At 38.1% G+C, this 12,290-nt stretch overlaps 1 protein-coding gene across 3 annotated transcripts in view; it reads right to left on the reverse strand.

Annotated features, from left to right (window-relative positions):
• The window catches only part of LOC142605602 (uncharacterized), a 56,251-nt gene that overhangs the window by 8,739 nt on the left and 35,222 nt on the right, over nucleotides 1-12,290 (reverse strand). For all 3 annotated transcript variants that reach the window (XM_075777023.1, XM_075777025.1, XM_075777024.1), the window contains 7 exons: nucleotides 4,979-5,098; nucleotides 4,453-4,481; nucleotides 4,186-4,318; nucleotides 3,426-4,001; nucleotides 436-983; nucleotides 252-315; nucleotides 22-124 (listed from right to left, as the gene is read on the reverse strand). In XM_075777023.1, the coding sequence (XP_075633138.1) occupies nucleotides 22-124; nucleotides 252-315; nucleotides 436-983; nucleotides 3,426-4,001; nucleotides 4,186-4,318; nucleotides 4,453-4,481; nucleotides 4,979-5,098 (1,573 nt within the window). The remainder of the gene's footprint in view (nucleotides 1-21; nucleotides 125-251; nucleotides 316-435; nucleotides 984-3,425; nucleotides 4,002-4,185; nucleotides 4,319-4,452; nucleotides 4,482-4,978; nucleotides 5,099-12,290) is intronic.

Below are 12,290 nucleotides of genomic sequence, written 5' to 3' on the forward strand. Positions count from 1 at the left end.
GAAAAATAAACAATTTCTTACAATTAAGAGACTCAGAGAAGCTCTTTCCACTTGAACTGGGGTTTTGCTGAACAAATGTTTCAAATAAAAAATAGAAAAAAATGCCAAACAACTGGCATATTCCCTGCAACAATATACTAAATGAGGAAAACCAATTTAGAGAAAAATTGAAAGCGTCAAGCTTTCCATCAATGAGCTTGACAAATAAAGGCAATGAAGCAAAAAGGAAAATGTCATGGAGAGGATTATACCCTGAAAAACTCAATATCGACTATTTCCAATTTCTGCATAAGCCTTGCATATTTATCCATTGACCTAATATGTAAAAGCACATACATCTTAATAAAATCATATAGAAAAATATTATTAAAGTTATAACTTATAATGCTTGCAGAGAGTGTATTCTTTATCTCAGCATTTAATAGAGTATTTCACCTTAGAAGACAAACAGAGGATCCAGTTTGAGCTGTAACCTCTACATCTTTCAAATGGGCAGGGTCACTTCTTGAAACATTGGGTTTAGAAACTCGACTAGGAAGTTGACTGTCCTCATCAATAAAGTCTGCAAGAAGATCTTCATTTTCATCTTCAGAAACAGAATTAGAGCCATTAGTATGATTTACATCGCTCTTTCGTGGAGAGAACTTCTCATCATGAGAATTTTCACTATTATTCCCATCAAAATCACTGCAGACAGCCCCATTAAGTAGGGAAGAATTGCGACCTTCTTTGGAATTGTGTGCTACTTTTAGCAAAAAGGGGTTTCCACATTTAAGCCAATGTAAAAATCCACTCTTCTTTGCATTGGCATCAACTAAGCTGGCTGATTTATCAGAAGAACGCACCCTGGCATTACTTGATTTTCCAACAGATGGAACAATTAGGGGTGCTCCATCACCTACAAGCCCCGCAAAACTAATCATTTGGACTGTATCTGGTGGCAATTTCAGCCAATTCTCCTTTTCCAAAACCATTTTCAGGGCCTGGAATAAACCAAAACAAATAAGAAATAGGTTTTGTCCTGCAGAGTACTATGGATAAATCTGGGGCAGAAACAAAACTAAATAATAAATAAACAAAATTTAGCAAGAGTTGGTGTCATTGTAAGTGGGACAATCTTGCCCCAGAAAAAATTACATATGGTATGAATTTTAAGAATAAGAGAATGTATTCATCATTGAAGTATTATCTTATTGTTCACATTCACTAACCAGTGCATTCTTAAAAAGGAAGTCACAGAGGAAACTTCTCCTGACATTCTTGAGAGCCCAAAAATCTAAGGGTATTAATTGAATACTTTAACCATTAAGTGTGTGTTTGGCACCAGCGTTCTGCTTTTTAACTTTTATGCTCATTTTTTTGAAACTTCACTTTTTCTTACTTTTCTCATTTTTTTTAAAATACAAGTATACTTTAGCACACTTCAACAAAAAAAGTTTTCAACAAAAAGCTTAATAAGTTAATTCCAAACAAACACCAATGTACTTTTGGAAACAACTTATCCAGCTTTTTGCTAAAAGTATTGTAGATAAAAGGTAAAAGCTAAAATAAACAAGTAGGTGACTCGCGTGGGACCTGCAAATAGGATAAAAAATAAGCAATAAGCTAGCTTATAAGTGCATTTCAACTGGGCACTAAGTTTTTTTTATAGGTAATAAGAGTAATATTATTAAAAAGAAAAAGGGAGAAAAATATAGGGAGTTCACAATGGTGAACAACAAAAGACAACAAAAAGCAAAGAAACATAGAAATCAAGAATCTATTTTAAGGGTAGAAGTAAACTCCATGATAGAAGAACAATCCAAGAGGCGCAACACCTAGACCAATCAAAGAGAGTCCACTAGCACAAATCTTGCAACTAAACCAACACTTTCTCAATATTTTTGAAAGAGCGACGACTCCATTCCATCTAAATGATCCACATCAAACATCTTGGGACCAAATTCCAAATATCCGAATTATGTTTCCCAATCCATTGCCACCAACAAAATAATAAACTAGCTACTAAACCTGGCATGTCCCAATGAATCCCAAAAATTTAAAGCATATGCATCCACAAAGCATGAGTTGTAAGAGAAGGAAGAAGGAGATGATTCATAGCTTCCTCATTGCAACCACACATGACACATACAACATCGATTCACTAAAGAGAGACCCCTACACATAAGATTATCCAATGTAAGAATCCGAGAATAAACTGCTATCCACATAAAGAAAGCCAACCTTTTAGGAAACTTTACTTTCCAAATGCCCTTCCAAGGAAATAAGGACACGGGATCATCTCAAATCTCCTGATAAAAAGACCGAGTATCAAAATTTCCACTTCCAATAAGGCACTAACGTAGACTATCACTCCCAACACCCCTAGAAATTCGAGATTGGATAAAATCAAGAAAAGAGAAAACATCCTCTAACTCCCAATCATGAAAATCCCTATAAAATCTCAAGTTCCAAAAGTCCCATCTGTCTGATGACCCAAAAGCTCAAAAATACAAGCTTTCTTATTATCAGAACACTCATATAACTAGGGATAGAGGATAATGAGTGCATTATCTCCAACCCACCTATCATGCCAAAACGAGTTCAAGTACCAGCACCCACCAGGAAAGCCATATGCTTAGAAAAACTCTCCCACCTTCCATTAATACTTCACCATAGACCACAACCATGTACCCTCCTGCATACGTTAGTACTCCACCCCCCTTTGCCCTTTCCATATTTAGTGGCAATAACCCTCTACCAAAGATGAGTAACTTCATTGCCAAACCTCTGTAACCATTTCCCTACTAATGCTTGATTAAAAGATACCAACTTCACTGCCAAACCTCCATAACCATTTACCTAATAATGCTTGATAGAAAAACACCAACTTCCTGATCCCCAACCCGCCCAACTCATAAGGTAAGCAGACAGGCACTGTGTGGAATAATAAAGAATTGTTCCAACTACAAGGATCAAAGGTACTGTGTGGAATGCATGTATATTATTTCTATATATTCGCTTCATTATTCAGACAGATTCAAAATCATTGTTCACCATAAGATACTGGGATGTGACCAATGTACAAAAATCTGGTTTCAAAACTGTTTCACAACCATTAAGAGGTGCATTCTTCAAAAGGCGGTCATATGGAGATAACTGAAAATCTCTCATGTCATTCTTGAAATCCCAAAATTCTAAAAGAATATTAATTTAATGCTTTAACTATTAGGTGAAATTGACTTTGATGATTAATAATGCAGCAATTTCAAAAGAGTCAAACTTAAGGGATCAAATGAACAGTTTTTTTTTTTTTTTTTTTGCATTCTATATATATAATTCACAAGGCTTAACATTTAAGGTGCATGGCATGCAGTACCGAACAATACATCTAGCAGAATGATACTAAACAACGTAGAGAACAAGAGCCAGTAGAACAAACTTACATAAATATTTTGCCGATGAAATGCTACAAAATAATTTTCACAAACACCCTTTAACTTCTGCCTGAACTCAACCGCTTCAACACCACAGAAGGCTTCCCCAACCAAGATGAAGACATTCAGATCTTCATAATTTTTCAAAAATTGGTGGATGCTTGTTGAACAAACAGCAGTAGAAGAAAGCAAGACAGATACACGACTAGTTGTGAGTTGCCAAAGATTCTTCCGACCTCTCTGAAGCATTTGTGAAACATATTCTGTAGCATCTTTCCGCAGTTGATACTGTGGGGATCCACTACTAGATGCTGTACTGTCATCCCTTCTAGTCTCATCAACTACATCTTGAGAATCCAAACTAGACAATTGAGTAGTTCTATTAAACTCAACCAAACAGCCGTTGGTTGTAGATTCCTCCATAGATGAACCAGGCTTTCTGTCTACAGATACAGAGAGAGAGCCATTGACTCCTTGGCAGTTGGAAGAATTTCTAGCATCTGAATCAATTTGTTGAACCTCTCCAGAACTCCAAAGGAAATCATTTTCCTTCTGCTTCATACTTGAAGTTTGGTCTGCTGAATCCTGAAACAAAGATGAAAAAGTTTCACCCATAAACAAAACCAAAGGCAACAAGCCCAATAAATTTTTTTCTTAATCTTTATAAAGGAGGATCTAAGTAGAACATATGTCAAAAAATTCTGCTGTAAATTACAATGGCATACACACACACTAATAGATTGAATAAGTTATAAGAAATGGAGTTTACCTTATCGTCCAGCTGAAAGCCCATAATTTCATAATAAGAACACATCAACCCAAATAGGACAGCTAGTGTTGTTAACAAACACTGCCTAAACATAGATTCAGGTATCCGAAGGCATAGATCACTGTAGGTAAGTCTGTAATTCGTATGAAATAAATTAGGATGCATACCTTCTTTCTTTTCTTTCCTTTTTTGCTGCAAAAATTAGGAAGCATACAAGAAAAACAAGATGAAGTTATATAAAAGGGCACTAAAAACGTAGAAACATACCTAGAATTTTGCAATAGTACTTCCTGATCCTGCAAAGGATAAGCAATCATCAAAAATTTTCTTTTTTTGAAGGTGCGGGAAAAATGCCAGAGTAACAAAAGAAAAAGGCACAAAGTTAAGGTTTTGTTTGGGTATTTTGGTATATCCAAACTTATAAGCCTCAAAGAGCTTATTCAAAGAGAATGATTCTTTCAGTTAATTCATACGTGTATCCATATAACAAAAACAGGAGTAACAAAACCTTAAGCTGCAGTTCTTCCCATATGTTTATGTAAAGATTTTTTTTAGTAACAGAGAGCATCAAGCTATAAGTGTTTTGAACTAGTTACCCAGATATCATCCTGAATTTTTTATTGTAACATGTACCAATAGAAGTGGGGAAAAGAAAAGGGTGGAAGAAGAGAAACTGGAAATCATGGAGGCATAAATTAACAATGATGCAAAGGCATCTAACATTCCTTTTCTTTCTAGGTTATTTGGAGCAACAAAGCTCATGCACTGCTATTTCTTAATTATGCCAGCGTACCTCTTGCACTATATTCTTCAACACAGTCTGTGTTTCTGAAAGAACCTCCTGCATAAAGAAGCTTTGTATCTTTTCAGCAAGACCAGAGACATCCCCAATTAATGCATAAGCATCAACTACCTGCAAAAAGATGTAATAACCTATCAACCTAGCATTAAATTTGCACAGAGCTGAAACATAATATTATCTAGTCCTTCCACTGTTCCTTGAATACAATGCGAATGATAACGCTGATCACCAAGTGCATTATACATGATGCAGGCAACCCCAACACCAGATGAAAGATGTAGTTTTGACAACTGTCTTAGATAAGGAATTGCTAAGGTTCTGATTATAAAACAGGGTAGAGGATGAAAGAGCATGCATGAGAAACTAAACTCTTCAAAAATCTGAATGAAAAGTCTAGAGAATAGGCCAGATTTACTGAAATCTTATCTTATTTTTGGGATTATTTTGGGTTCTGCCTCTATCAACTGTTCTATATCATAAGAAATAGCCAGACACAGCATTTCCTTGCTGTATCAATTTTTTTAAAACAGAATCCACCCAAGGTTTCACATAAAAGGAGATCACAAAGCATGAATGAATTAAAGTTTAATGTCAGTGTAACTAAGAGGCTCTCTTGGAAATCCACAAAATTAACTCTTCAATTCTTGCACTTTCAAGGAAGAGCAAGAAGTGAAGCCAATGAGCTTTAGCTCAACTGTCACCTCCTCCCCCTTGCAAGTGCTAGGTGGAGGGTGTGGTTGCAAGTTCAAGACCCAGTAACCAATTGCAGTTGTTGGTGGGTGGGTGGGTTTTTTTTGGGGGGGGGGGGGGGGGGGAGTGTAAGGAAGAGCCAGAAGCTAAGAGTATAAAATCCTAATTTACATTTTTCCAGAACAAAAAATATTCTTGATTTGTGTTTGTCTCCTAAACCAGAAATTGATTGGCATCCATACTTCTTAAAATAATGAGCAATGAATTGTTTAAAATCAGTCCAAATGATGGATCTCATAAATTGGGAAGTGAAGACCCAGAAGTAGTATGCGAAATGGTGGAGGTGAAAATGATTAACGGCTTTCAGTGATACAGCTTGCAAAGAGTTTATGGAGAAACAAGATCAAAATCCAAAAGACTCAAATTGTGCTCTAGTGTTAACGTAGGGCCTTCTTGGCACCTTTCACTTTCACAGCTTATCTTAGGGTTTTTTTTTTTTTTTTTAAGTACAATGGCTTACTTTAATTATTATTAAGTCTTATTATTATGCATATTTAGGTCCAAAAGTTGATGGTTTAGTTTTAACTAAGTTTGAAATTTTCAAAATTTTCAGGAATGAATTATAACGGGCACTACCAGAGGATCACAAGTCTTATTTATGTTTTGAGTCCTTTTTTTTCCCCAATTTTTAGTAGCTCTTTAATTATTCTTCTATCACTTAAGAGTAGTCTTGAGTAGTCTTTCTAGGAAGATGATTGTAAAGGCCTGTAAAAAGACTTTCATGTAATCACCAATGAGATCTTGCTCATCTGGCATCTCCTCCCATTAGGTACAAGTGCAACTTACCAATAATATATATATATATATAGGGGAGAGAGAGAGAGAGAGAGAGAGAGATTAAAATTAATTAAATTTCAGCAGCTTGTTAAGCTTCAAGGGTGTGATTGCCTTTGCCTTACCAAGTGCGTTGCTTAGGGAAACAAGGTATGATTCCCTCCAATTTATCTTTCTTTGGTTCAACAACACACAATCGTCAAATTTCTTCAATCAAGATTCGGTTAAAATTCTTTTTATTACCTAACCATTTCAAAATCTTTAAACATCAAACCCTATTCAAGAATCCTCCAAGAACTTATCAAGAGACCTAATTTAGTGTGGATTCAGTGTTGGATGTCTAAAAATCTTACTTCAAATAGGTATCAAACCCTCTAAAACTTCTATCCTGCATCGTTGAGACTTGTCCAACAATGATTTTTCACAAATAAGGATGATCCAAATAATAAATTGAAGGACAACTTCTCAAGTGATATTAAAATTTAGCAGTTAACCTTTATATTTAATGTAGAGAATTTGGAGAGAAATAAATGCATGTACTATTGAGGGAAGTTGTCAGTAGTGAAATTAAATTTTTTTTTCCCCTTGTTAAGATCGCTCAATGATTGGACAACAGCTACTAGTTCACTCTTCCACCAACTTCTTGGATTTCTTTGACCTTTTGAATTTCAGATATTAATGATATTTATTTTCGCATTTTCTTCTTGTATATACATGCACCTCTTTTTGCGCTTCTTAATGAACCTTAATAATTTTTATAATAAAAAGAAAAGAGAGAGGCTACAATGGTAGTGGTACTAATAGTTTTTTGATAATTTGATAGCTAGGAGTAGGGGGATTTGAATTATGAATATCTCTATTGGAAACACCAAGAGGTGCCAACCAGTTGAGCTACAAGGCTCTTGACAAAATGATACTAATTGTATAAATAAATATATGAAAATAGAATGTGTGTGTGTGGATTAATCTAAACTTCCAACAATGTCTCAATAAATCCAATGAATAAATAAACATTAAAAAAAAAACTAGACACTGGGCAAGAAAGCATATCAACTTAATATGAACATAATTGCGTACAAGCATGTAAGAATATGGGAGGGCAATGTCGTAAATTTTTAGTGCATTTTTATGCCTCTTTTGCTGATTTCTTTTTCAATATGGGAGGCTCTGTTTTTTTCTTCGTTGAATCAAAAACATTTGAGTTTTCAGTTGAGGAAGGTGGTATGTTTTACCAGCTGCGTATTTATGAGATAGGCAGAGATTCTTTAAGATCAATTTTTATGGGAAAAGGAAGTGCAAAGAGATTGCTATTCAATGTGGAAGAACTGATCTCTGGGAAGTCTCGTGGTCAGTTTGCAAAATCTTTCCATGAGGGTGACAAATGCTTTATTCTTCAGTTGGGATCCAACACTTACGGCTCTTTCTTATTAATTTCTGAACTCATTCATGGTCGTCGTAAGGGTTCTATAAAGGTGCCAAAAGGGAAGTCGGGGAGTGGCTGGAGAGGTTTTGGTTTACACCTAAGAAAGGCGATAGACCTGGACTCTAGCTCCTAAGCAAGCAATCACAGGTATCCCCAAAAGAGATGCCTCAAAATCCTTTGTGTTGGTGGTGGCGGGGTAACGGAAAACCAACGGTGGGGGAGGAGATGAAGGAAAGAATAAAACTGTATTGGTTCAAAACACAAATCTTGAGCAACCTGGGGTAAAGATTTTGTCAGTTTCAAGTCGTAATAACCGTGATACCCTCAAGGAAAGTATTCTAGGACAGAGGGAGCATCCTGGGGCGAAGATTTTGTCAGATTTCAACCATAAAAACCGTGATACCTGCAAGGAAAGTATTCTAGGATAGAGAGAGCAACTTGGGGCAAAGATTTTGTCAACAATAAATGGGATTGAAAGTAAAGGTATAAAATCTGAGTTGACCTTGGATCTGTTTATGCGTATGGAGCGTGGGAAAGATGGGAGATGGGCTATAGTGTGGTCTGAGGTTTAATGAAATGGGCCCAAAGTGGTGCAACCCATAAAGCCCACTGTTCATACTATTAGTACCTCTAGCCCAGTTAATACCGCCAAGCCCAAACCTGTTTGGAGGCCACGCCAAAGCCAAAATTTGGTAAACCCAGTCCACAGGCAGTGTTTTAATTCTGAACCTGTAGCCCAACTGGTGTATATGCTGGGGTCTCAAGTTCTAAAGCCGATAGAGAATCCGTTGGGCGAGAGTGAGTCTCGGGCTCTGCCTACGGTAGAGAGACAAGTGGGTGCGAGCACAAGTAGCGATGGGTTGATGCCGATGAGAGTGTCTGGTGATCCACTGACCGGAAAAGAATCGGTGTCATGCAGCTCTGATATAGTCAATCTCGACTCCAGCAAGGCTGTATTTTCTGGGTTCACGGGCTCAAGTGCCGAGGTAACTCATGGATTAGGTAGTTGGGACTATGGGTTCACCGGTGATATGGTGATTAGCTCAGCAATGGCAATGATTGAGCCTCCAATTTTGAAGGAGGCGTCGCCGATCCTTTGTCGACAACCATGGGTGGTTCAAAATAGATTTTCTCCTCTCTCAGACTTGGGTAATGAAATGGAAGCTGAGGTTGGGGAAGGGGAAGCTCATGAAGAAGAACAGAGTAGTCCTCATGATGATACGACGCAACAGAGTTTAGTGGATCCTGTTGGGGAATCTCAGACAAATTTTGGGCTTCACCTTTTATCGTGGGAAACCAGTGGGGTGGATGACAGTGGTTGCGGCAGTGGAGAGAAATATAATTGTGTGTTGGATAGTGAACCTTTGTCTCAGTGGGAACCTAATGATCTTAGTGAGAGTTTGCTGGTTCTGGACTCTATAGAGGGAACACCGGTGACAGAGTCTGGGCCACCTTCGAATTGGGTGTCACAATTGATGAAAAATTTGTGTAAAATGGTGGGTTTCCCTATTGTGAAACATGAAGCTCAATGTTTGGCTCTTTTTCGCATTTGAAACAGGAATGTCTCAAGGTGAATGATGATGGGGTGTCTAAGCGACTTGCAAACTCAAGGACACGAGGTCTCAAGGAGCTTAAGGAGCTTATTTCTTATGTTAATTACGACGGTGTCTCTGCTAGGAGTACGAGCAGAGCTTCTACGACTGCTATGGGGGTTGTTGGTAGTTTTAAATGACTCTACGACTTCTTTCTTGGAATGTAAGGGGGCTTAACAATCCCTGAAAGAGAGTGGTTTGTAAGAATCTTCTAAAAGAGTGGAAATGTGATATTGTATGTTTTCAAGAAACGAAAGTATCTTCTAGCGATGTTGCTTTTGTTCGGAGTTTATGGGGTACTCCTTTCATTGATTGGGCTGTTTTGGATGCTATGCAGACTTCAGGAGGGGTTTTGCTGATTTGGGATAAGAGGGTCTTTGAGAAATTGGATGTCATTGTTGGACAGTTTTCTATCAGTGTATTATTGAGAGGAGTGGTGAATGACTTTGTTTGGGCTTGTACAGGTGTGTATGGCCCAAATGACAATGGACAGCAGTCTACTTTATGGGAGGAGTTATCACAAGTGCGTGCCAGGTGGCCCATGGCATGGTGTCTAGTAGGTGATTTCAATATTATCAGGTACCCAAGTGAAAGGTTTTGTTGTGAGTCTTTTAGCCCTGCTATGTTCGCATTCTCGGATTTTATTGAGAATAATTCTTTAGTCGATTTACCATTAGAGGGGGCCTCCTTCACTTGGTATAGAGATTCTGGTCTTCCCTCTATGTCAAGAATTGATAGGGCTTTGGTTTCTCTTGATTGGATGGAGCACTTTGTGAATGTATCCCAATGGGTACTTCCCCGCATTCTTTCAGACCACTGCTCACTTTTGTTGGAAGCTAGTGTTGTTCGGCATGGTCGAAGTGCCTTTAAATTTGAGAATATGTGGCTGAAAGTAGAGGGTTTTGTTGATAGAGTTAAGCAATGGTGGGATGAGTACAGTTTTGTGGACTCTCGAAGCTTCATTTTGGCACAAAAATTGAAGGCTCTGAAAGCAGATTTAAAAAAGTGGAACAAGGAGGAGTTTGGTGATTTGGCTTTTAGAAAGAAGAACTTGCTGACTGAGCTGATGGGTTTAGATGAGAGAGAGGAGTTGGTGGGTCTTTCAAATCAGGATCAGATTCGTCACCTTCAACTCAAAGGAGACATAGAACAGTTGGCTTCTCTTAAGGAGATTTCCTGAAGGCAAAAGTCTCGTGCCTTGTATGTGAAGGAGGGCGATAATAATACTCGGTTTTTTTATAGATTAGCAAACTCACATAGAAATGCTAATCAAATTAAAAGGATTGAGGTGGATGGTGTTCTTTATGAGGGTGAGTCTGATGTTCGCTCTCAATTAGTTCTCTTCTATCACCAGTTGTATAAGGAAACTGAGGTGGGGCGTCCCACTATGGATGGGTTAGATTTTGCTTATATTGGAGAGGATGAGCAATTATCTTTAGAGAAGGAGTTCACGAAGGTTGTTTAGAGAGAGCAATTATCTCTAGGGAACAGTTTTTGTCCATAAGGTTGGTGTTGTCTTGTTTTCCGGCTTATACGGGTTTGAAGTTCAATGTTGGGAAAAGTGAGATCGCCCCCATGGGGAAGGTGAATAATCTAGATGCACTGGCTAATATTCTTCAATGTAGAGTGGGCAGGTTGCCTAAGAAATATTTGGGGATGCCGTTGGGAACTTCTTTTAAGACAACTGCGATTTGGAATCCTATTTTGGAGAAAATGGAGAAGAAGTTATCTGGGTGGAAGCGCCTCTATTTATCTAAGGGTGGCAGGCTCATGTTACTAAAGAGTACTCTCTCAAGTTTCTCGACGTACTTTTTATCTCTTTTTACTATTCCTAAAGTTGTAGCTGCTAGATTGGAAAGTACTCAGAGGAATTTTCTATAGGGGTCTTTTGAGGGGAGTTTCAAGTATCATTGGTGGCTTGGGATAAGGTGTGTTTACCTGTTGAGATGGGCAGTTTAGGCGTAAAAAGTGTGGTGTCATTTAATCAAGCTTTATTAGGGAAATGGCTGTGGAGATTTGGTCATGAAGTTACCCATCTTTGGCGGAGAGTTATCTCCACAAAATATGGTGAGGGTCAAAAGGGGTGGAGCACTAAAGTCTGCAGGAGGTCTCATGGGTGTGGCTTTTGGAGAAGCATTAATGAAGGGTGGGAAAGCTTTTCTAAGCATCTGTCTTTTGTTGTGGGTGAAGGCACTCATATCCGCTTTTGGCATGATAGGTGGATTAGTGATAATAATCTAAAAGATCTCTATCCTGAGCTCTATGTGTGTTCAGCGGTCAAGGATGCTTACATCTCTGAGGTTTTGTGGATTCCAAAAGGGGGTACTGTTAGAGTGTGGAATTTAAGGTTTTATAGAGCCTTTGAAGATTGGGAGTTGGCTGCATCTTATTCTCTATTTCAGCTTATCCAAACCTGTATTCCTTAGGCTGCTAGGAGAGATACTCTTTGCTAGCGGCTAAAAAGTGATGGTCAGTTTGACACCCGGTCTTACTACCATGCAATTCGAGGTGTTTCGAATTCTTTGTTTCCTTGGAAAGGTGTTTGGAAACCAAAGATTCCTAAGCGAATGGCGTTCTTTTTGTGGACAGTTGCACATGATCGGATCCTTACTTTGGATAATCTAATGCTTAAGGGTCGCCCTTTGGCAAATTGGTGTTGCATGTGTTGCTATGATGGGGAGTCGGTAGACCACCTTCTTCTTCATTGTCCTGTTACTCATTCCTTATGGACTTTTATGCTTCAAGCTTTTGGTATTCATTGGGT

This window comes from Castanea sativa, chromosome 8 (genome assembly GCF_040712315.1).
Source record: "Castanea sativa cultivar Marrone di Chiusa Pesio chromosome 8, ASM4071231v1".
NCBI classification, from domain to species: domain Eukaryota; kingdom Viridiplantae; phylum Streptophyta; class Magnoliopsida; order Fagales; family Fagaceae; genus Castanea; species Castanea sativa.